Below are 23832 nucleotides of genomic sequence, written 5' to 3'. Positions count from 1 at the left end.
CTACATTTCTTAAATGAATTTTGTCAACTTTTAGGAGTTCACTAATATAGATGATCTCAAAGCTAATCAACATGGACTTAAAGCCTAAAAATGATGGTTTGATTCTGGCCACTTTTCATGTTCAGATCAAATCCCAGTAAATATAATCAAGTCCTGCGATACACTTTTCTAATCAAGTATTATGTTTCTCTCAAAACCAAGTTTACCAAGTAAAATGGGTTGCAAATGCTGTTTCATGTTGATTTTAGCATTGTTGCCCCTAAGATTTGTTTGCATTTATCATATATTTTCTTTGAGTGTGTGTGAAAGGCTTTTATTCTCATCTGAGAGCTGGTACTCTATAATCCCAGTGGTCAAGCTGAGTGGGTGCTTACTAAGAGAATCTAAGACAGTCATTTCACAACCCCTCTAAAGCCTAATTATAGTATTGAACAATCTATCTCCTCATATTGCTTCTCCCTTTCACTTTTTCTGTTTTGTTCACTCTCTTTTGTTCTTACATGCAAACTCTTCCTCGTTTTTCTTTAAACAGCTATTTTGTTACACCCTAACAAGCCCCCCTATTGATGTACTGTAGTTGTTCTTTGTATCTGCTTAGTTTCCCATTGGTTGGTCTCATATGGCTAAATATTGCTTGTAAATAAAACAAGTTATGTGTGCATTATCATATTTATCACATACATAAAGATCTACAGATTTGTGTTCCTTAGAGCTCTATAAATCTGTGTGTGTTTATGTGTTTGTTAGATATTTGTCAGAAGTTGCACACTGTTGCTATAGTGAGACTGTCCCATTGGCACTGCTACCGTAACCCAGAATTAGATTGTGTGACATCATAGTTTAGGATGGTATTTTTAACTACACAACTGCTGTGCCAAGTGCTTTAAGGTGATGTGAAATAAATGAGATCATGCAAAATGGTATCTTGGCATACTCTTTTGCCTTCGGCAAATTTTTTTACATGAACTGAAGACTAGCTGATACAGGTATCCATATGTTATCAAGATTAATTGGCCCACCTTTCAGGAGTATTGCCAGTTTACAAGCTTAGACACCATCAGGGTATTGAGGGAATCAAAGGTAAAGGTTTTTATTGTGTATTTGAGGGGATTTTTAAACAGTTTGTTCCATTTGAATAACTGCTCCGATGGAAACAGAAAGCGAAAAAACAGTGTGTGTTTTTTAGGCCCAATTTAGTCTTTAGCACTGATTGAGAATTGTATCTGAACCTGAAATGTCATGACATTTCCAGTGGCAGGACTGAAGCTGTGTTTAAAGAGGATGGCATTTGAGGTGGAGGGGGCTGAGTAGATTTTCCAGTGCAGGTTATGATACTCGTGAAATTAAATCAACATCTGTGTTGAACACTAAAAGCAGCGCAACACAGCATGCTGAAAATTTCCGATAGATGAGAATAGATTAGGAAAATATAAAAGATGAAATAGATTTGACAAATCTGTACTCTAGAACAGTCTAGAACTATTTACCTACTATTTACCTTTTGAAGCTGGGAAGGGTTCAGTTTGAGCAGATACTTTATATACCATCATCACTGTCCTCGTCAGAGCTCATTTCACAGTACATTCAACATCTGGTTCATATTTGCGATCTCAAACATATTCTCAAAACTATCATTTTCAACATCTTCAAAATCAGTATTTTGATCGCTGACAGCTTCTTCACCAGATCCATCATCAAGTGACAGTGACACTAATATTTGATTGCATTCAGTACTTGCTCTGCAGTAAATCACTGAGCCATTTCAAGTTTTGTTAATGATTCTTCCTTTTCTTTTGTTTTCTACCTGAGGTAACTACAAGTGAAACATCACTTCATCATTGTGAATCAGACATTGCCACCTTGTGGAATAAAGATTAATTGTACTTATTCAGTCATCAAAGATTAAATTATTGTTGTGCAGAAAAAACATACTTACACTTTTACACACCTCGGGTCGTTAGCGACCCTATACAATTTTTACAAAAAAAAAAATTGGTAAAACAGGCATTCTTTCATAATTTTATTATTTATTTCTTGTTAAATTGTTCATAATCAATTGATTGAGGAATACTAAGAAGGTTGATGTCTTACTTTAAAAAAATTAATGATGAGGAGGAGGGTAGTGAATGACGGCCCGGGTCACTGAAGACCCGAGTTTTGTGTTTAAGGGTGAATTAATAATTTCCTGCAGTGGAGTTGAATGACTGATGTGTGCTCTGCTCTCTGTTTATCTTTTGCAGGCTGGAGAAAAGCACTACCATCCCACATGTGCCAGATGTGCACGCTGTGAGCAGATGTTTGGGGAGGGTGAGGAGATGTACCTGCAAGGTAACTATATATAGATGTCTGGACACTAGTCAATTTGGATCACAAATAATTAATCTTATGGATGGAGCCTAAGTCTCATGAGTGACTTCATCTCTGTGCCTCCCAAATCAGTTTGTAATGTTATGTAATGTTATTCATTAAAAAAATGAAGATAATTGAGGTGTAATTGATAATTGTGGTGATTTAACATTTTTCTCTACAAAGTTCTCTAATTTTAGACCATGAAAGCAGACAGACAGACACAGCTGGGGTATATTGATGAGGATTTTTGAATAATTTTTATGTATGTATCAGTGTACTTGGAGTTTTATGCTTAAGAAAAACAGTATCTGTACTGACAAAAACATGGATAAATAGTTTGTTTTGTATTTTAATAATAAAGCAATAGACAGTCATATAAAGCTAAAAGCTCACACCAGTCACATCCAATTTAAATTATAAAAAAGAAAATAAACATTTGACATTATAAGATATATGTGGTTTTATTTTTTCAAATAAAAAATCTCACCTCAAACGTTGCAGTAATTCAGTCTCTCACTGGAATCTCACTGCACTGTAGTTTGTCAAAGGAGATTTATAGTCAGATGTGGACAAGACTCTGCTGTTATAGCAGAATCAGTTAGAAGTCTTTTTCAATCTGGCTGAAATAAAACGAAAGACTGCTGACTCATTCTAGGGGAGAGTGATTGTGCTAGTTTATGAATGCCAGTTTGTATAGGGGTGTACTGTATATGAGCATGCCAACACCTCAGGTAGACAAGTTATGTGAGATAATAAATTGAATTAAGAACTGTGGGCCCAAAAATATTTAAACCACACTTAAAAATCTACACTACTGTTCAAAGGTTTTGGGGTCCGTACTATTTTTTAAATAATTTTAAAAGAAGTCTCTTATGCTCACCAAGGCTGCATTTATTTGATCAAAATACAGTAAAACAGTAATATTGTGAAATATTATTACAATTCAAAATAACTTTTAGATTTTAATATATTTTAAAATGTATTTTTTTTTCATGTGAGGGCAAAGCTGAATATTCAGCATCATTACGCCAGTCTTCAGTGTCTCATGATCCTTCAAAAATAATTCTATTATCATATCATTGTTATATCATTCTAATATTTGATTCACAAGAAACACTTTGATAATTATCAATGTTAAAAACAGTTGTGCTGCTTAATATTTTTGTGGAAACAGTGATTTTTTTTAGGATTATTTGATGAATAGAAAGTTCAAAAGAACAACATTTATTTGTAATAGTAAAGTCACTTTCTGTCACTTTTGATTGATATAATGCATCCTGAATAAAAGTATTAATTTCTTTAAAAAAAAATCATACTAACCTTTGAACTGTATTTGTGCTATATAAAAAAAGATCAATCCACTAAAAAAGACACCAGCTTGTTAAAAGTTTTTGCAAAAATGGCTCAGGGAAGTGAGTACTGAATTATTATTATTATTTTTTGCTGATGCCACTTCTAATGCAATGACATACAGCCATTACAAGTGTGACTTAAGTGTCAGATACTGAAGGGCCACTGCATTTTTACATGGACTTTTTAGTTATTTTTAGCTTTCTCTTTCACAGGTTCTTCCATCTGGCATCCTCCTTGCAGACAGGCAGCACGTATAGAGGAGAAGAGTAAGGTAACTGCAATCCAATTTGACTAAGAGTTAAATGCTCTGAAACAGTCATTCTCTCTATGTAAATTAGGCTTATTATATAATTATCCTTTTTCAACAAACTTGCTGTTTTCACCCACTGGAAATAGGTTGACTGTATTTTAAAAGAAAACTGTAAAAAAAATTATCATGGCAGTTGTTATTCATCAACAAATGGAGAAAAGTGTTGTAATCGGCAAACACCCTGATGCATGTTGTTGTCAAGCGCACCTTTGGCTTTTTAAAGAGTCGATTCAGGTGCCTGGATCATGGTGGTGGAGTGATACTCTATAGTTCCAGTAAAGTATGAAGGATTTCATCCTCCACAGCCGCTCTCAGAAGAAAGTTGCAAATTGTGCTCAGTAGTAATTTTGCATGGTTGTGCTGTTAATGAATTTGCTAAATTCCTTAAAGTGCCCCTTTTATGTTTTTATTTTTTAGATATTATCTTTCATGTAGTGTGTTAAACAGTTGAATATGAATGTAAAAAATCTGCAAAGATCAAAGTGCATGGTAAATGGGGTTTGTCTCCCAAAAGAAAGAACTAAATCCGAGCTGTCTGAAATGAGTCGTCAGTAATTACAGTTTTACTTCCTGCATGAACCTATGTAAGTTTGTTTTGCTGCCCGCCAACAACGTCTACTTTGAGCTGCCCTCAAACACTGTAGTTATCGCTGAGGCCATGGAAGAGTTTGGTTTGTGTTGTCGTTGTCGACATGTTTTCTGCACTGTGAAAGCAAATTCTGAGGATGAAGGATGAAGGAATAGGATGAAGACTCGCGCTCGAATTGATAGTCAAACTGATGCTCGATATAAGACGATTGTTACTGTTCATTTCACTGTGTATACTGAGGAAGCTTTCAGAGCTGAAATTCAGATATGGTAATGAGATTTTAGTTTCCGATGCGCTGACCAATCACAACAGACTGAGCCATCTGACCAATCACAACAGAGTAGGCTCTCGCAAAGGAGAGGTTTAGAAAAACCGGATCCTTGATCAAATGGTCTCAAGCGCTGTGAGAAAAGAGGTGATGCTGCAATGTATAGTATGAGGAAATTAAAGTGTTTTTGACCTTGGATATGCAAATCTATTGAAGGAGACCTTTAAAACAAAATTAGGAACCATTAAAATAGCATCAACGTAGACGGAATGTGCAAATAAACACCTCTATTATTAGCAGATCCAATTCATTCTTAATGTGCTTCTCAATTCGCATACTTGCGCACTATTCTATGCTAGAGTTATACCGAAAAAAAGAAATGTGTGGAACGTTGGACACTGCCTTAGTTTGTGACTACTTGTCTGCAGCTTCAAATTCAGAATACAGGTTTGTGACTATTGTCTGCGAGTGCAAATTTCAACATTCAACTTCAGATTTTTATTTTGCAGGTTTTCACATTGGAGCTGTGAGTGTAAATGGTCACGTACAAGCACGAATATTTATTGTACAAGTTCTCAAATTCACATTCTTGAGTGAGCCTTTGCTACTCTTTTACCTTCATAAGTGCGTGCCCCCCACTTATGTCATTAAAGACCAAAGCCTACGATGATTGTTTTTTCATAGCAGCTAGAATCAGTGACAGCACTTAAAAAGGTGTGCGATGTTACAAAATAAAAATGAGCTCTGGTTTAGGCAGCCGACATGCTCTAAAATATACCATGCAAAATAATTCACCAGGGAATCTATCGAGTTGCATATCTTAAACAAAGGTGATATGCAGTATGTGGAAGCGCTTCACTGTAACAACCCTTTCCCTGCAGAAACAGGTGCGGATTCAGCTCAGTGATCTCCATTCCAATGCACCTGTGCAGGTTTGTGACATGCGGCCCACTTCCCTCTGCATGGGCTTACCTCCCGACCTGCTTTCAGCTTTAATAGAATGCTAAATGAGGTCCAAAATGGGCCTGCCAGGCCACTGTAGGCTACTGCCACACCCACCCAATAGAAATCAGGAACCAAAGAACAGGTCTTAACATCTGGACAAAGATGTTCAGTCCCACAAATCCCACAATGCACCATGAAGCATGAATGCTCACTATGTTCCCTTAACAGAAGTTCTGAAGCTCGAAACATAAATCTTGTGAGCAAACTCACTACACATCTGACACACAATAGATGTTTTTTTTTAAAACACAAACCATTATTTAATCATATGTCAGCATAAACTTACATCGCTAAACAGGTAATGAACATAATCTATTCTAGATAATATTTATAATTTATTCACGGCTGAAATGTTGGACATATTTGTAACAAAGTATTTATCATAATGTAGTTTAAATTAATAAAAAATAAAAAAACAATGTCAGAAAGATATCAGTTCTGCTGTGGTTTATACCAGTAGTGATGTTGAACAATGAGGACGTTGTCATGTCGCCGGAGTCATCAATTGAGTCATCAGTGTGCCAATGTGTAGTGAGCCAGGGTCCTTACTGCCCTTACTAGTGCTCGAAATCATGTATACGATATACTGATTCACGAGCTAGGGAACTGATTGAGAATCACCGTTGTGTAGGTATAGATAATATGCTGTGAAATGACCCTGAATGCATTACTAATAAAATGGAAAATCTTTAATATTACTGTAAGAAGAGTCTCTAGAGTTTAGACTGCCTGATGTTTGTTGATATTGAAATTACAGATCATTTTCCCTTAACTATGTAACTACCATTTGTCCAATGTGCCAACATTATAAATTTATACTGCATTTGAATAAGAAAAATAAGGTTTTCTTCTCCAACTTTATTTTAAATTAGCACTATATACTTTCACTTGAAAATAAGTAAAAACTACATATTAAAAACTATTTATTGCGGTTTACTGTGTATCCGTTCCTTTATTACAAGAAGTTTTTGACAAAGCAAAAAAAAAAAAAAGCATTGTTCTTAACGACAAAACCTTATCTACTGTACCTTTCTGTTGAATCCTTCATAAACTGTGTGAAGACTGATAAATTGTTGTTACATCTACACAATAGTAACAGTAACATGGAAATTGCTCTATAATCATTTATGACCTTAAGACTTAACATGACTGTTACTTTGTATGATTTCAATTGAGTCAGTAAAATATGCTAGTCCCCTTCTGGTTTAGTGCCGTTGTGTTTGTATTTCTTATTCTTACCTTGTTTTTGTTTCCAGGTGACGAGAACCTCCTCTGAGAGCATCACCTCTGCTCCTGCCTCCAGTGCTTCCGGCTCCCCTAGCAGAGTTATCTATGTAAGTGCACATCTGAAAATGATTCCATGCTTTATTTCTTTTTCATTTGTTCAAGTTTGCCACCAGTGGGCAGCAACACACAAGCATACAAATAACCATGCAAGAGTTATCCAACTTTTTCCTGACTTACTTACTGCATTTTGAATTATGGGAGACGCTTCCGGTTTGGAGAACCCCACTTAAAAAGACTAAAACAAATTATTTCAAATCATAAGGTTGCTCTACAAATAATCCATATCAGGGATGTTGTTATGTTTTATTTTTAGACGTCAGAAGAAAACGCTTGGCATTTTCCTGCGTTCTTTTCCTCCTGATTATTTTATTTTTTCTTTGTATTCTGCTGTAACAGTATGAAAAAAGACAACAATACTGCACATTTGCTGCTCTCCCGATTTACTTTACAATATATCCCATTAATGATTCACTGGAATGCGGAAGAGCATCAGGTTTTTTTCCTCAAATCCTCACCTCTCTTTTCAGGTTTGTTTTCACATGGATGCTTTAAAATGTAATTGTCTCCCCTTTTCACTTCTTATCATTATTAGCAGTGTGTACTTCCACGTTTCTAAAGCAGGTAAATATAGTATTTGTTATCTGTCAAAATGACGGAAAGTACTTTAAAATATTATTACTCAAAGCTAAACATATGTTACATAATATACAGTAGACCATTATTACAGTTATATTTAATCCGTCCGTAATATTGCCGTGAAAAGAATAGAGCAGGGCTACCGAACTAGGTTCATCCGAGGGCCGGATTCTCAAATTGAAAGGTTGAGGTGGGCCGGTGGGTTGGTTTGAGGGTTTAGCTTATTTATTGAAACATAACAGTTAGGTTAAGGTTAAGTAAACCTTAAAAAATATTGTATTTACTTGGAAATGTGGTACCCAACAGTATGCAGATATAGAAGACCATAATTTACTTGATTAAAAACTTGATAATTTACTGCAACAAAGTCTGAAAAGAGGAAAAGAGGAGGAGGGAGGTTGGTGCCCTCGGGCCGGATGGAGGTGATTGGCGGGCCGCCGGTTGAATAGGCCTGGAATAGAGCTTTTAGGGTTATTCATGGTCTGTTGTAGTTATTTGTTAATGCTTTTACACTTTTAAGTTTCCTTTTAATGTTCGATGGTTGAAGGGTGAGTAGAATAATGTCACTTCATTGTAAGTTTTATTTATTTATTTTAAAGAAGATTATTATAGCATTCATAGACAGGGCCTTTCACTGATTGTTTAAAGTTTATTGGAAGTTACTTCCATAATTTGCGCAAAGCATCAAGGGCCGTAGGAAAAAGGTGGATAGAGAGAGTTATGATGCTATAATGTTTCTCTTTCTCAAGGCAAAACTGGGTGATGAGCTTCTGGACTACAAGGACCTGGCTGCTCTTCCTAAAATCAAAGCGATCTACAACATTGACAGACCTGACATGCTTTCATACTCGCCCTATGTGAGCTACCCTGTGGAGGACAGGACCTTTGGAGAGGTACAAACACACCTAACACTGGCGAAATTTGTAAATTAATAATTGCCGGATCCAAAACAACAATTAAAAGGCGCTGTGACCAACACTGACCATACAACTTCAGTTTTCCCGGAACATAAAATGACGTCACTACATGGTGGTAGCAAAACTAAATAAGAGCATTATTCAGAAGTTTCAGGCCCTAACTATAGACTGGTTTGTTATCCTGTCACATATACAGTAGCTACATTGAGAACAAATATCATTCATCTTTTTCTCACCGATGACGTTGTTGCCTCTTCATTACATCGATTTCTGACTGATCTCGTTGCTTGTGTCTCCTGCTATTCTGATTAGATTCAGCAGAACTGCACTGGGGTGCAATACCATCTTTTCTCTATCTTTTTTGATCAGAAACACCAAGAGTTTTACTCACGGACATGAAAAATGAAAATATGCTTTACTGTCTTTTTTGACAACTTGGTGATTTTAACTTATTTTTAATAGAATAATTTGTCAGGTATATACACTCTCTCCAAACTTTCCGCTGCTCACTACGCACAAAACAATAAGCAGTAATTAAGCACCAACCAGTGAGAATGATTTTGAACTTTAAGTCCCCCTGTGGTGGAAATCAAGCTTTTAATGGTGTTTATATGTCTATGTGGTGCTTTTAATTAAATTTGCACATGGTTTGTCTTAAAGCATATGTCAGCACCATTGCTGAGTGTTCTCTCCTTAAAACTGGCCAAAGACAGTCTCAAAATCACAGTTTGAAATCGCTGGTGTTTCTACTTGTAACCAATCACGTCAAAGTGTGATCGTCAACGAGTGGATCTCTGAGCTGATGTGAGTGCGGGGAGGGGTGGCTAATTTGCATATTCATAGATGAGGCAAGGGTGTAGAGATACATTCAAGCTATTATATAAATCATGAAGATTTTTTTTCCAAGAAAAAAAGGTTTAAATATATATCAAAGTGATGTTTATGTTTTGGTGATCAAAGATGAATTTTAAGGGATAAAATTAGTGACTACAGGGGGACTTTAAGAAAGCTGATTGGTCAAAAATATACATGTTTAGGGACAATAGAAAAACATAACCTCCATCTGGATAATACATCTGCATAACCTGTGTGTCTCGCTCTGTCTCACATACATACAGCACTGTCACCATATAATGCACTTTTTAATGCCGTATCGTTTAAAAACAAATACCGGAACACAAAAATCCAAAATATGACATTTTCCTGAACAGGATCTGGCTCAAATGAAGCCCTGATGTCCTCCACTTTTGACAATTTTTACTTATCACAGGTGACTTAAAGTAAAAGTCTTGCATAATTACAGCAGCTGCAGCATGTGTACTCCATTGTTATAACAGTGCCATTTTTAAATCTAATCATCTTCACTCATCATTCAGCATCACTTCAGCATGTCTTGGCGAAAAAGTGTAGTTTTGCTATTTCATTGAAGTATTAGAATAGTTTCAGTCAGAGGTGGGACAAAGTCATTGTTATGCAAGTCACAAGTAAGTCTCAAGTCTTTGCCCTCGAGTCCCAAGTCAAGTCGAGTCAAAGATGAGGCAAGTCCCGAGTCGAGTCAAAAGTCAAAGCCAACAAGTCTCAAGTCGAGTCCAAAGTCCTACCATTTTAGTTTCGAGTCATTTCAAGTCGTCTTACCACAGAAATAAAATGCATACAAATCATGTATGTCTGTAAGATTTGTATTTATTTAAACCTCTTTTTATACAATGACATTAATCAAATACAGTAAAAAACAGAAAATTTTATTTTCACAAAAAAATTCACATGAATTTATTTCTTCTGCTGAACAGGAAGGAAGGGGGGGCGGGAGATGGGTGCAGCTAGGGGTGTGCCGGTTTCAGATTTGGTGATGACGGTTATGACGTGAGTCAAATGTGACGGTTCGTAACATAACTGTCGGGGGGGGGGGGGGGGGGGTTGGTTTGAATAAAAGTAATATTTGTGTAGTGTTCAATGTTGTTATCAATAGAGATACGCGGATGGTGTATTATTTCATCCGCAACCGCATCACAAAACTCATCATCCGCACCAACTTTTTTTGACCAGATTTCAAAGCCGCAAGAATGCCCTTGTCTGTTCTAGAAAGGATGCAGCAAATATATTTAATGCTAATGTATGAGGCCTCCGCTGAGTTTCATTCATTTACGATGAGATGCGCTCTAGTTCAGCTTCACAATGCAATGCAAGTGAACGCGGCGCATCAGAGCCTCAATGTCACGGTTATTTATTGTCTCCTATAGGTTTTAATTATTAAATACATGCAATAGGCTCTATGCACGAACGCTGCTAACGTATTTCCGGTAGGATCTCAGCCGGCGTCTTTACTTCCGCATAGCGCGTTCTATAGAGAGCCTAAGTCCCTCCCCTTCCGGTCGACCACCATGGGACCTTATTTCGGAAAAATATTGTATGGTAGTCAATGGCGAGAGACAACAAATATTTTGGTCTCGTTTGAATTGTGCCCTGATTTACACATATGATGTTTGTCAATTTAAAAGATGCATTTTAAAGTCAAGAAAGTCGCAGCTTGATGTAAAACTGCTGAGGTATAAGACTGTGAAAATACGTAATTACAGAGACTACAAACCCAGAAGGCGCACATGCGACGTCATACCTTTTCTCTCAATCAATGAAGCTAACTTTACTGAAGCTAACGTCTGTCATTTTCTCTATAGTCTTACATTACAATCGTAACGTTACGCCGTCATGCCTGAGTGTTTTGAGCCAGAATACACACATACGAGCAACGGATCTTGTGACGTACATAGTGCGAGACGAGAGATGTAGTTCATTGAGCGATTTTCACATAAAACTAAACATTACTCTTCTGTTTTATGACAAACTGCGACTTTCTTGACTTTCATAATTACCTTTTAAATTGACAAACATCATATGTGTAGTTCAGGGCACAGTTCAGACGGAATAAAAAGATAAGTTCTCTCGCCATTGACTTCCATACATATTTTTTCCGAAGTAAGGTCCCATGAGCCGGAAGCGGGGGGGCGGGACTTAGGCTGTCTATAGGACAATTCACTTTAATAAAATTCATTTTCTCAGAAACGGAGACAACGATTTTAGAAACTGATTCGCTAGTCGAATTTTTTTGCGATATGAGAGAATACTCACCCTCAAAGTTGTTGATGTAGCTTGAAATTTATAATTTAAAGAACTTCTCTATCTTACTCATATGTGTGACAGTTAACTGCCTCACAATATTGTTAACATCATTCACGTTAACCGCAGGAAGTTTTTGTAAACAGCGAGTGTAATTTGCCATTATCTCCACCTAATGCAAAAACGGCTTCTGACGCAGCACCGGATGTAACTGGGCAGGCTGAGACAAAACGCGGAAGCGATCGTACATAGAGCCTATTGGTTGATGAAACATTTATTAAAATTAAGATACAATTTGTACAAAACAAACTTCGCTTTAAAGAAAGGATTTCTACAAAGCAAAACTTAATGAAGTGGTAAAAATCATGTCTGACAATTTACAAAACATAACTTCATTAAGTGGTAAAAACCATGTCTCCCGATTGCAAATGTTCATTGCTAATGTTTATAATTGCAAATGTTTTTCATTTGTTTAATAAATCTCATAATGATGGCATATCATTATATCATAGCTTTTATTTCTATCTAAAATAATTGGGTCGGTCTGGGGGTAGCCTACTTGGCAAAGAATCAAATACAGTTGGAAACGACGTAGACCATTAATAACACAGACTGTTAACAATTGTTTTTAATTAGTATTTAAACATTCTCTATGATAAAATTTTTTTTTGTAAAAAATATTTTAATAACACGGTTTTGGCGGTTATATAGATCTAATGATGGTGTTCAACTATAACTGTCGGTCTCACGGTTATATACTAACCGTCACACCCCTAGGTGCAACTGTGATGCAATTATTAATAATTGTAATTTTTGCATCACAATAAGTGTATTGTCAAAACATTTTAGTAACTAAACTGAATTTTATTAGGTTTAGTGACAACATGTTACAATGTTTACATGGTTAAATTTCTGGTAAGCTACGCTTTTTTATTATTTCAGTTCAATTCACTTATTATGATTTGATTTAATATTGACTCATTTGGATAAATATTAGGTAGGCTACACAAGATAGGCATTAATTTTTCTCAAGAAAAAAACAACTCACCTAATGCTGTAAACATACAGAGAGCCCTATCAGCTGGCAGTATTATTTAAGGTTAAAAATAACACAAATTAAATATAATGCATTTTTTTATTATAATAACAAATTTATTTAATGATATAAGTAAAAATATAATAAACATGCAATAGTACACATATTTAGCAAAATACTCTCTATAGCTCTTTTTTTCTAGCCAACTAACGTGCCTAACTTATATTATGGTCATTAAATGCTTTCCTGAGGTAAATGTTATGTGACATAATTGTTCTCCAACTGTTTTATTGACCCCTTTGATTGATGGGTCGATATTATGTATGAGGAATATACATTTCGGTAAGTTGTACTGTATCTTTCAGCAGTGTTCATTCGCGTTTAACGTTATTTACTATCAGCTAGAGATGATCGGTTCACGTGCAGCTAGGGATCTGTCGTGTCACATTTACAAGCGCCAAAACGGTATTTATTGTCTGAATTTCGTAATAAAAGTGACAGAATCTGAGAGCAGAGATTTTTTTATATCATAACTAACCTGCTCTGTCAAGTCTGTCGGTCTCCGTGTCCTCTTTGCTTCGCGATTTTTCTGTGCGTGAGAAAAAAAATGGATGTGTGGCTACATCCAATAAGGTGCTTATCATTCGTTCAAATTCGTAGCATGCGTTGTGCTTGTTGCGCTTCATTGGTTGTCTTGCAATGTGCCTGCTTAGATGCTGTCGAATCAAAACAACGTGGGACTACAGTGATTGGATGTCTTGCAGGCAGCGCGCGTGCTCTCTGCATGCATACAGGTGGTGCACATTTTTTCACAGATGCAGATAAACAGAGCGCCGTGTGAACGTTTTTTCCCCAGTTTTCATGGGAAGTAGCAAGTCTTCTCGAGTCAAAAGGCGCAAGTCCAAGTGAAGTCACGAGTCATTGATGTAAAGTCCAAGTCGAGTTGCAAGTCTTTGTACATTTTGTCGAGTCGAGTCTGAAGTCATCAAATTCATGACTCGAGTCTGACTCGAGTCCAAGTCACATGACTCGAGTCCACACCTCTGGTTTCAGTCATGTAAAGTGACTCAGTTAAGGAGAAAAGCTCATTTTTTCATTAACATAGCTGTCATTGCATTCCAGTCCATCTTACTCATTTGCTTTCTTTGTTCACAGTCACCACAGCAACTCACCCCTACTCCAACTGAGGTACAGTAGAGTTGATATGAAGAAACAGGCCCTGTTATTGTTTTAGTAGGTCTTATTTGCTAATCATGGCATATACATTGTGTAATTGTATGTACAGAAAAGGCTCTCACACAAAAGGTCTGCCAAATTATTTTTACCCTCTTTTAAATGTTTATCATTTGTTTTTCTTTTGTTTTTTTTTATAAATTTGATTAAATTAGATTTTTCTTTTTTTATGCAGAATCTGTGGCAGTTTAAGGGTCACTTAGTTGTATTTTGATTTCTTGCCATTTATAATTGTTATAAAAAAAATAACAATTTGGCATAAATAGACAATAGAATAAATGTACTGAACTTTACTTGATGAATCATGATTTCTAATTGAAAATGTTTGCACAAATGTTTTATGCATATATGTGCATGATTAGTAAATGAGACCTAGTGTTTCCTCATATTTTGTGAATAGTTGTTGTAGTTTTGAACAGTTGTGGTTTGGTGACATGAATAGTAGGCTATTGTGTGTTCGTCTTCAGTTTGTAAACTCTGTGGTGTAATGACTCAATGATCAGCCTATTACTATAAGGACTGATTATTGTAGATTGGTTTCTTTTTCAGCTTTAAAGTTTCCTCCTGTGTGTCCCAGTGCCATAGTGGTCATTGTTTAACTTTGCTAATTCCCAGCAAGCAATTTTGCATTTAAAAGACGTCTAATAGCCGTCCAAACACAGCCCTGACGTCTAAGCTAAAACAAGGCAAAATTCGGGCTATCAGTGAAAATTGAATAGACGTCTAACCATAGCCCAAGAATAGAAAGAAAATAAATGAAATCAGACACCTTGTAATCACTGTTGACTTTGCTTACATGATGGAATATCATAAATCTCACAAGCTATTTTGGCAAAAACGACGTAACCAAATTCAAGGTTATTTTGGCTAGAAGTGGGTTAGTCATAGCCGGACTAATTCGAGTCTATAGTTAACCTAGACGGTGAAATGATGGCCATTGCTTGCTGGGTTGTCTGATACTTTCAGACTAAACAAATAATACTGTCTCTTTGTTTCTAGGGAGATGGGGAAAAGTCTCCCCGCCAGAGGAGGCCCTCCAGCCCCAGCTCCAACAGCTCTTTAGGGGGTTATGGCCGCTATACGCCTTCCCGCTCACCACAGACCTACAGCAGACCAGGTATCCCTCCACATACATGTTGTTACTTACATGAACACAAAGTCATTCTTACCTGCACAGTTATTCTGTAACTATCTATGAGTCTTTTCAGTGATTTGGATGTACTGGGAGCTTTAAACTTAAGTGTTTTCCCTTCTACACCATCACACGCTGTTCCAAAACCTAGTGAGTCTTCTCCATAGGCAGCATTTTAAGGCATCATAGGCTTAGGTGATTACTTACTTAAACCACAATCAAAAGCATGTCTTGTAAATAACTTCTAATTAAAACACCTATTCTTTTCTCCTATGTATGCTTATCTATTATACACTATAGCACTTTTCACACTGCATTGCGGTGCCAGACGTGTGCAGTGTGAAACGATACATTGTTAGAATGTTACGATTACACGCTTAGGAACCGACAACCAATCGCGTGCCTTATATTCACGTTCTTTGGACCATCACAGAAAAAACGTGAGTTGTATATAAAAAAATTAAAATGGCAGCAAAAAACGCATCAATTGGAGTGAAGAAGAGACCATTTTATTTTTACGTTTATTGTCCGAAAAGTCCAATCAGAATTTTCACATTTTATAACAATTTTTATACAAATTTATATATAGATTTTTATATAGATTTATAAAATAAATGAATACTTTTATTCATTGAGGATACATTAAATTGATCAAAAGTGACAGGAAATACATTTGTTATAGATTTCTATTCAAAAAATTTATTTACTTTCTATTCATCAAAAAATACAAAAAACTGTTTTCAACATTGACAATAATGAGATGTTTCTTGAGCACCAAATCATCATATTTTAATGATATCTGAATTATCATGAAACACTGAAGACTGGAGTAATGATGCTGAAAATTCAGGAATTAATTACATTAAATACACAAAATATATTAAAATAGAAAACTATTATTTTAAATTGTAATAATAATTCATAATATTACTGTTTTTTTATTTATATGTTTTATCAAATAAATGCAGCCTCATAAAAGTGATCATAAAAAAGCACCAAGTTTTGGAACAGTGCTAAAGCATTCCATTCTACAATCACATTTAAACAACAATAAACTGATTTGATGTAGAATTTCAAGAACAAAGTGATTAAAGAATTATTTGGTTTTTAGTGTAGTTATTCTCTATTCTCACTATTCACTATTCTCATATTACTGCCATTCTTCCCTGACCGGCTGGGTCTCTTGCTCAGAGCAATATCTGAGCGTCAAATACACCACCCAACCAGAAAATTCCAACTTGTTGGCTGTACCAACATCGGGGAGGAGTAGCACCCATGGTAGTGCCAGAGGCTCCTCCCCATTGCCTTTGTATAGCAGCAGTGGTAGAAACACTCCACAGGCAGGGAGCGGTGGTGTGGCCCTGTCCCTCAACCCCACTACTCTGGCTTTGCTCCAACAACACAACTACATCCCTTACTTAAGAGGTACCACAGCTCTTCCGGCAGGCCTTTGTCTAGTAGCAAACCACCTACTGACTGCACTTGTGTGAACTTAAGTGTGCACTTGAATTTTAACGGTAAAAGATTAACTTCCCCTTGACAAAATGAATGAACGAGTGCAATACTAAAAAAATGCTGTTTAAAAAACTTTGTCACAATGTGCATGTAGTTCTTGCAACACTAACGAACAATGGATCAAGCTCTGTAACCCTTAGAGCTTCATTAAGGTTTGCATTCACAATGGACTAGCAAATTGCAGACATGAAATTACTACCCTATCCTTCATCCACCTTTCCCGAACAGGAATTGATACAGGATTCAAACAGGAAGCAAAGTCTGAAAGTAGGCCTAGGACAGCCCTTCACCTCAATTTGCCTTCTCACGGTAAACCCTAAAAATCAGTCTCTCTTTCACTGTGTATCACCAGTGTATTACAGTGATGTGAGATTGTAGGTGTACCGCAAGGTTCTGTCCTCGGACCAATTGCTTGCTGGTATTGTGTTTATATAGAGTTTGTATGTCCAATCATTTTGCATGGAAAACCTGTGGATATTCATTATATTTGAGCTGAAACAGTAACTTTATGCACAAGAAAAATGCGAACGTTGGTGGTGACCATTAATATGCAATTATTTGTTGTACTGTTAATTGATGTTGTGCTTCGTCTGGTAAGGTGAAATTTTCCCCCATGCGTTTGATATTCAAAGTGACTGTCTGTATGTTTGTGTTAGTGTTGCCATTTACTTTGTGGTTGTCATTTCTCTCTTTTCAGCATTTTCAAGTGTTATTTGTAAATATATGTTATTTAACTTAAAGGAATAGTTCACTTTAAAATGAAAATTCTGTCATCATATACTCACCCTCATGTTGTTTCAAACCTGTATGAATTTCTTTCTTCTGCTGAACAGAAAGGAAGATATTTAGAAGAATGTCAGTAACCAGACAGTTTCTGGGTCCCATTGACTTCCATAGTATATTTTTTTCCTACTATGGAAGTCAATGGGACCCAGAAACTGTCTGGTTACTGACATTCTTCTAAATATCTTCCTTTCTGTTCAGCAGAAGAAAGAAATGCATACAGGTTTGAAACAACATGAGGGTGAGTATATTATGACAGAATTTTCATTTTAAAGTGAACTATTCCTTTAACATGCATACTCAGACAGGCAGTAATTTTCAGGTGGATATATAGTGTAGTCCAAAAGTCTGAGACAACTAGTGAAAATGCTTGTATTTTGCATTTTTAATACCTATTATCAATGTAAAGCTGCTTTGGAACAATCTACATTGTTAAAAGCGCTATATAAATGAAGATGACTTGACTATAATAATTTAATTACAAAATATACTATAGAATCATTACCGAATTTCAATTCAGAATAAATTCAGAATTTCAAAACAGATCAATATCAGAACATACTAGTAGGGAGGTTAAGTGACTTTTGACTTCAAGTCATGATGCAAAGGTCCCCTTTGGTATGGAAGTACCTTAGGGCCATAGAAATAAATTTATCCTAAGACACACGTGAGATCACATTTTTAATCTTATATACGCACATTTTTTAAAAATGGCCGCCGACCATACTTGAGAGGCCCATATCTTTGCTTCTGTTATAGCTATAATGACAAATTTGGTATCAACGTGTACATTTTTGGGGTCAAGGAGTCCAATAAAATAGGTTCCAAGACTAAAAAACAATAATGTTGTCCTTACCATGACAATTGGAGGTGAAGTATGCAATTTTTTATTAAAAAACACGTGCCAAACACACAGTGTTTCGTGGGAGGTGGGAGGTTTTTTCCTAAAATGTTCGATTTTGACATCTTAATTTCAAAAGGCTATATCTTAAAAGTGATAAAAGATAGAGACTTTCTGTAAATTAGAGAAATATTAAAGAAGACCCAAAGTTTATGTAGGGATTACATTTCCCCATCTAATTTGCATATTATGACGTCATTATGGTGGCGGCCATCTTGGATTATAGAATTCTCATGAAAAGTCACGTTTAAATGATAAAATGATCAAATGCAGCACTTCTTTCCCCCCAAAATGTCCCTCACCTTCTGTATGCTATATTGCACAATACTGAATGCTCAGGTAAATAGTAAGTAGTAAACAAACTGTGTAAATCATTACTAATAAATGGTAGAAACAAACCGAATGCAAGTAGCGGTTGGCCTTTTGCTGTAGAAATTTTCTATTTACTACATATAGTAAATCATCCTCATTGGCCAAGTACTCAAAAGCCGGCATTCCCATCAGCTTGCGATAGACTATGCATAATAGCCCCTCTGCCCAGTGTCACACCGTCTCTGCTCCTGCTGGGAGCAGCGCGGCCAGATCTGCCTCGCGCACGCGCCGAGTGTGCACAGCTCGGACTACTGTCATTGTCATTGCGACTCCCCACCCTGCCTCCACCTTGCCCCCTAACTGTCCTATGAATACTTCGACCTCGTCTAACATACCCAGTGGCATTAGACAAACAAAGTCTCCACCACAATACTGTCGCCACGATTGTGGAGAGGCACACACGGTAAAAATCTCCCGCCTCGTTCCCCACAACACTAACACGCCTGCTAACTTCGCGATGAACACTCCGACCCCGAGAAACATTGTTCCCACCACTGACATTGGGTAAAGGACCATCTAAATTGGGCAAAGGATTCACCGTTTGTGCTTGGTGTAGGGCTATACTTTCACTTTCAGAATCAGGCAGATATTCCCCTTCATAATCAGGGTCCACGAATAGAAGACCCAACACTTCATTGCGGGTAAGCTTTATTGATGCCATTAGATATAATAATAATAATAATAATAATAATAATAATAATAATAATAATAATAATCATATAATGCAAATACTCGCTGACGTTGACAATATTGCTCTGATAAAATGGCTCACTCGCACACTAGCTCCGCTTTTGTTCGCACTGATTCAATGCACTCTAGCTCGAAGATTTTGTATAGAAGCATGACGTTTTTTTGAGTCGCGGATGAAGTATGACATGTCTGCCATCTAATGGAGGGTAGGTTGAACGAAATTTGACACCCTATTTGACAAAATCGGCCGTTTTATTCAGTGGACTGCCTGAGGTGGGACCACGACACCAATCTGCTCCTAGTGACTGATCACTGAATTCGCTATATCTATGCTAAATGTTTTCAAGTGGTCATATGACACACATTCCTCTTTTATGCATGGCCTCCACCAGATATCTACAACCACTTTGCTGGTGTAGTTTCATTGCCAGATATAGCGAAGCTGGTGTTTCCCTCTCTCTTATGTGACGAGGAACACTGCCATGTTTCTTGGATCTGCATCTTACAGAGTTGAAAATGATTTGCTGCCCAATGGATGTTGCAGCCTGGAACTTCTCAGGTCCAGGAGGTGGCTGATCAATACCTGATCCATCAAGAAGCATGTGTAAGAACGATCTCAGCATGGGAGGGATAGAATCAGCTTCACAGGAAGTTGAGAAGGCACCTGTAAAAGCATGCTTCATGGGGAGATACTCTTGCCGAAGGATTTTGGCTGCTTTGAATTTGATTTTTTTATTTTGAATTTTTGGTGTTGCATTTGATGTTTGGAAATCCAAGATCAGCAATGCGCTCGTCATAGAGGGCTGTCAAGTCAGACATTGCCAGTGATTCCCCTGAGCAACGATAGTCCATGATGTATTCGAGCAACTCATTGAGGACATGTGCTCTGATGACCTGAGTTGCATTACTTTCAGTTGAGTCACATCCAACAGTTTCTGCTTTTCTATAGAGCCTAGTCAGGCATGGACGATGATAAACAGCATTAATAGCAACCATGTCACCAGCAGCTAGTTCAGCCAATAGATGCCTGTCACCCACCACCTGAGCACATTCTTTCACTTTTCTATCCAAGCCAAGGGTGGCAGCCCTCCTCAGTTCCTTTTTTTTGCCCACTTCACCACAGAAGAGACACAGTTTATCAAATGGTTCACATGATGATGTTGAGGGTCTGGGTAAAGCGAGTGTGGTGGACTTGTCACTCATGCGCCATGTTTTTACTGGACTCACAGACTCTTCATGCTTTTCATGCCCGATAGGACTCCTTCTTCAGCTTGACGGCATCCCTTACTTCCGGTGTCCACCACCGGGTTCGGGGATTGCCTCCTCGACAGGCACCTGAGACCTTATGGCCACAGCTCCGAGCGGCCGCTTCGACAATGGAGATGGAGAACATGGTCCACTCGGACTCAATATCTCCAGCCTCCCTCGGGATCCGGTCGAAGCTCCACCGAAGGTGGGAGTTGAAGATCTCTCTGACAGGAGACTCGGTCAAACGTTCCCAGCAGACAGTACGCTTGGGTCTGTCGAGTCTGTCCAGCTTCCTCCCCCGCCATCGGATCCAACTCACCACCAGGTGGTGATCAGTTGACAGCTCCACCCCTCTCTTTACCCTCTCTTGGAGTGTCCAAAACATACGGCCGCAGGTCAGATGAAATGACCACAAAGTCGATCATCGACCTACGGCCTAGGGTGTCCTGGTGCCACGTGCACTGATGGACACCCTTATGCTTGAACATGGTGTTCGTTATGGACAAACTGTAACTAGCACAGAAGTCCAATAACTGAACACTGCTCGGGTTCAGATCAGGGGGGCCGTTCCTCCCAATCACGCCACTCCAGGTGTCACTGCCACTGCCCACGTGGGCATTGAAGTCCCCCAGTAGAACGACGGAGTCCCCAGTTGGATCACTTTCCAGCACCCCTCCCAGAGACCCAAAGAAGGCCGGGTACTCTGCACTGCCGTTTGGCCCGTAGGCACACACGACAGTGAGAGACCTATCCCCGACCCGAAGGCACAGGGAAACGACCCTCTCGTTCACCGGGGTGAACTCCAACACATGGCGGCTGAGCTGGGGGTCTATAAGCAAACCTACACCAGCCCGCCACCTCTCACCATGGGCAACTCCAGAGTGGTGAAGAGTCCATCCTCTCTCGAGGAGTGTGGTTCCAGAGCCCAAGCCGTGCGTAGAGGTGATCCCGACTATCTCTAGTTGGAACCTCTCAACCTCACGCACAATCTCAGGCTCCTTCCCCGCCAGTGAGGTGGCGTTTCACGTCCCTAGAGCTAGCTTCAGTGTCCAGGGATCGGGTTGTCGAGGCCCCCGCCTTCGACTGCCGCCCGATCCTCTCAGCACTGACCCCCTTACGGTCCCTCCTGCAGGTGGTGAGCCCATGGGAAGGCGGCCCCACGTCGCTCCTTCGGGTTGAGCCCGGCCGGACCCCGTGGGGGGAGGCCCGGCCACCAGGCGCTCGCATACGAGCCCCAACCCCGGGCCTGGCTCCAGGGTGGGGCCCCGGCTGCGCCATACCGTGCGACGTCACGGTCCTCGGTTTAAGAGGGATCTTTTTTCAATCTTTAGGGCGGACTGACATAGGAAGCATAAACTCCAGTCACGGCATTCCATTATGGCTAATCTGAAAAAAGAAATGAAGTTGCTTTAACATCATAAGAGAGATAATATGAGCATTAACAAGCATTCGCAAAAGTAAAAAATATCAAATAATGAAGCTAGCTAACTAGCTAGCAACATGTAGGCTATGTGCTTGCTTCAATAAAAATGACACTAACTAGTCACTAGCTAGTTATGATGAAGCTAACTAGTTACTAGCGACCTAGTTATAATGAAGCTAACTAGTTACTAGCTAGCTAGTTACTAGTTATCTAACATTAAAAGCATTTTTCTATTTAATGAGGAAGTCATACAAACCTCAAAGTGTTAACCTGTCACCTCTGACCTTCAACAGCTGTCACAGCTCCTGGTGCAGATGGGATGTGTTGTTGCAGGAACTGATTTGCTATAGGCTACAACTGACTGGTCGAAATCTCATGCTACTTAGGACAAATGTAATGTACAGAAGTAGCTGCACTGCTTAAATACAAAATTAAAGTTTTTGAAGGAAAAGATAAGTAAAGTCACTCTGATGACACAATTTTTATGTGAAATGTGCATATTTACCCTCAATTGTCATGGTATGGGGAAAATTTTAGTTGTTTTAAACTTGAAACCAATTTTATTGGATTCCTTGACCCCAAAAATGTACACTTTGACACCAAATTTGTCATTATAGTGCTAACAAAAGCAAAGATATGGGCTCTAGAGTATTTTCGGCGCATTGGCGGCCATTTTGGAAAAAACCTGTTTATTTCTGATACAAAGTGTGATCTCACTTGTGTCTTAGGATAAATTTATTTGTATGACCCTAAGGTACTTCCATACCAAAGACGACCTTTGCATCATGACTTGAAGTCAAAGGCCTATTTTTTGGGCTTAACCTCCCTACTATACTGCAAATTTGCTTCTTTAATTGCTGACCTGGAAATAATGCAGAATCTGAACTATTTCTTCATTTTACATCATCACTTTGTTTTAAATCCTTTTTAATTTAAAATTTTAAATCCTAAAAGTTTCTGTAAATACATTCTATGTATATTTAGAATATATTGGAGAGTATTTATTCGTCAAGAAAAGATGTCTGTGTTGAGGAGGAAAGTATGATGGAAAACAGGAAAACCCTTTATATTTACTTTAAATCAGGCTACAGATTTTGGTTTTGTGGTTTCTCTGCAAGAAGTAGAAAGAGCGGGAATAAAGTTCGCAGGAGAAGATTAAAGGGGTAAATTGATGAGCTGTAATTTTGGGTTGGTTTGCCAGGCACAGTGGCATAAACTTCGGCCTTGTGCAGTTCCAGGCCAACCCTTTAATGCAGCATGAATGTACATTGAGGTTGTGTTTGGAGTGTGCTGTTTATGATTCACTTAGCTGTCTAATTGACTTCTTACTGGTAAAGGAGCCACACAAGAGGAAAATCAGCTCTTCCTTACAAATGCAAAACCAACCCGTACTGTAGCTGCCTCAATCTGGTCATATCACCAATGAGTTTGGTTTCTACTTAAGATATATAAAATGAATATGGAAATCATTCACGGAATATTTGTTAGTGATGAAATACATGCTGCATTACACCCCGCTGACACAAGAAGGGCATCGCAATCGCAATAAAATCATATTTTAATGAGTAATGAGGAGCATCGAGACCTTCATACTCCACAGTGTGCTCCAGTGTTGTGATTTGTGTATGTTTGGTGTGTTTTAAGACAATTTCCTGCTTCCCCAGCTCCGGA

General features: G+C 38.1%; 1 protein-coding gene across 8 annotated transcripts in view; it reads left to right on the top strand.

Annotated features, from left to right (window-relative positions):
- Positions 1–23832, top strand: part of ablim2 (actin binding LIM protein family, member 2) — a 70998-nt gene that overhangs the window by 33637 nt on the left and 13529 nt on the right. For 4 of the 8 annotated variants that reach the window (XR_014032090.1, XR_014032093.1, XR_014032096.1 and 1 more), the window contains exons 7-14: positions 2241–2328; positions 3915–3973; positions 5751–5801; positions 7131–7208; positions 8547–8690; positions 14020–14052; positions 15097–15214; positions 16421–16654. Coding sequence is in view for 1 of the 8 variants with exons in the window: in XM_081392758.1 (XP_081248884.1) it covers positions 2241–2328; positions 3915–3973; positions 5751–5801; positions 7131–7208; positions 8547–8690; positions 14020–14052; positions 15097–15214; positions 16421–16654 (805 nt within the window). In the remaining 7 variants the exon portion in view is untranslated. The remainder of the gene's footprint in view (positions 1–2240; positions 2329–3914; positions 3974–5750; positions 5802–7130; positions 7209–8546; positions 8691–14019; positions 14053–15096; positions 15215–16420; positions 16655–23832) is intronic. The other 4 variants (XR_014032092.1, XR_014032094.1, XR_014032095.1 and 1 more) reach the window with 4 other exon arrangements.

The sequence above is a fragment of the Scardinius erythrophthalmus genome, assembly GCF_964197995.2.
Source record: "Scardinius erythrophthalmus genome assembly, chromosome: 18".
NCBI classification, from domain to species: Eukaryota; Metazoa; Chordata; class Actinopteri; order Cypriniformes; family Leuciscidae; genus Scardinius; species Scardinius erythrophthalmus.
The sequence above is the reverse complement of the archived record's forward strand: the minus strand, read 5'-3'. Positions and strand labels throughout refer to the sequence as shown.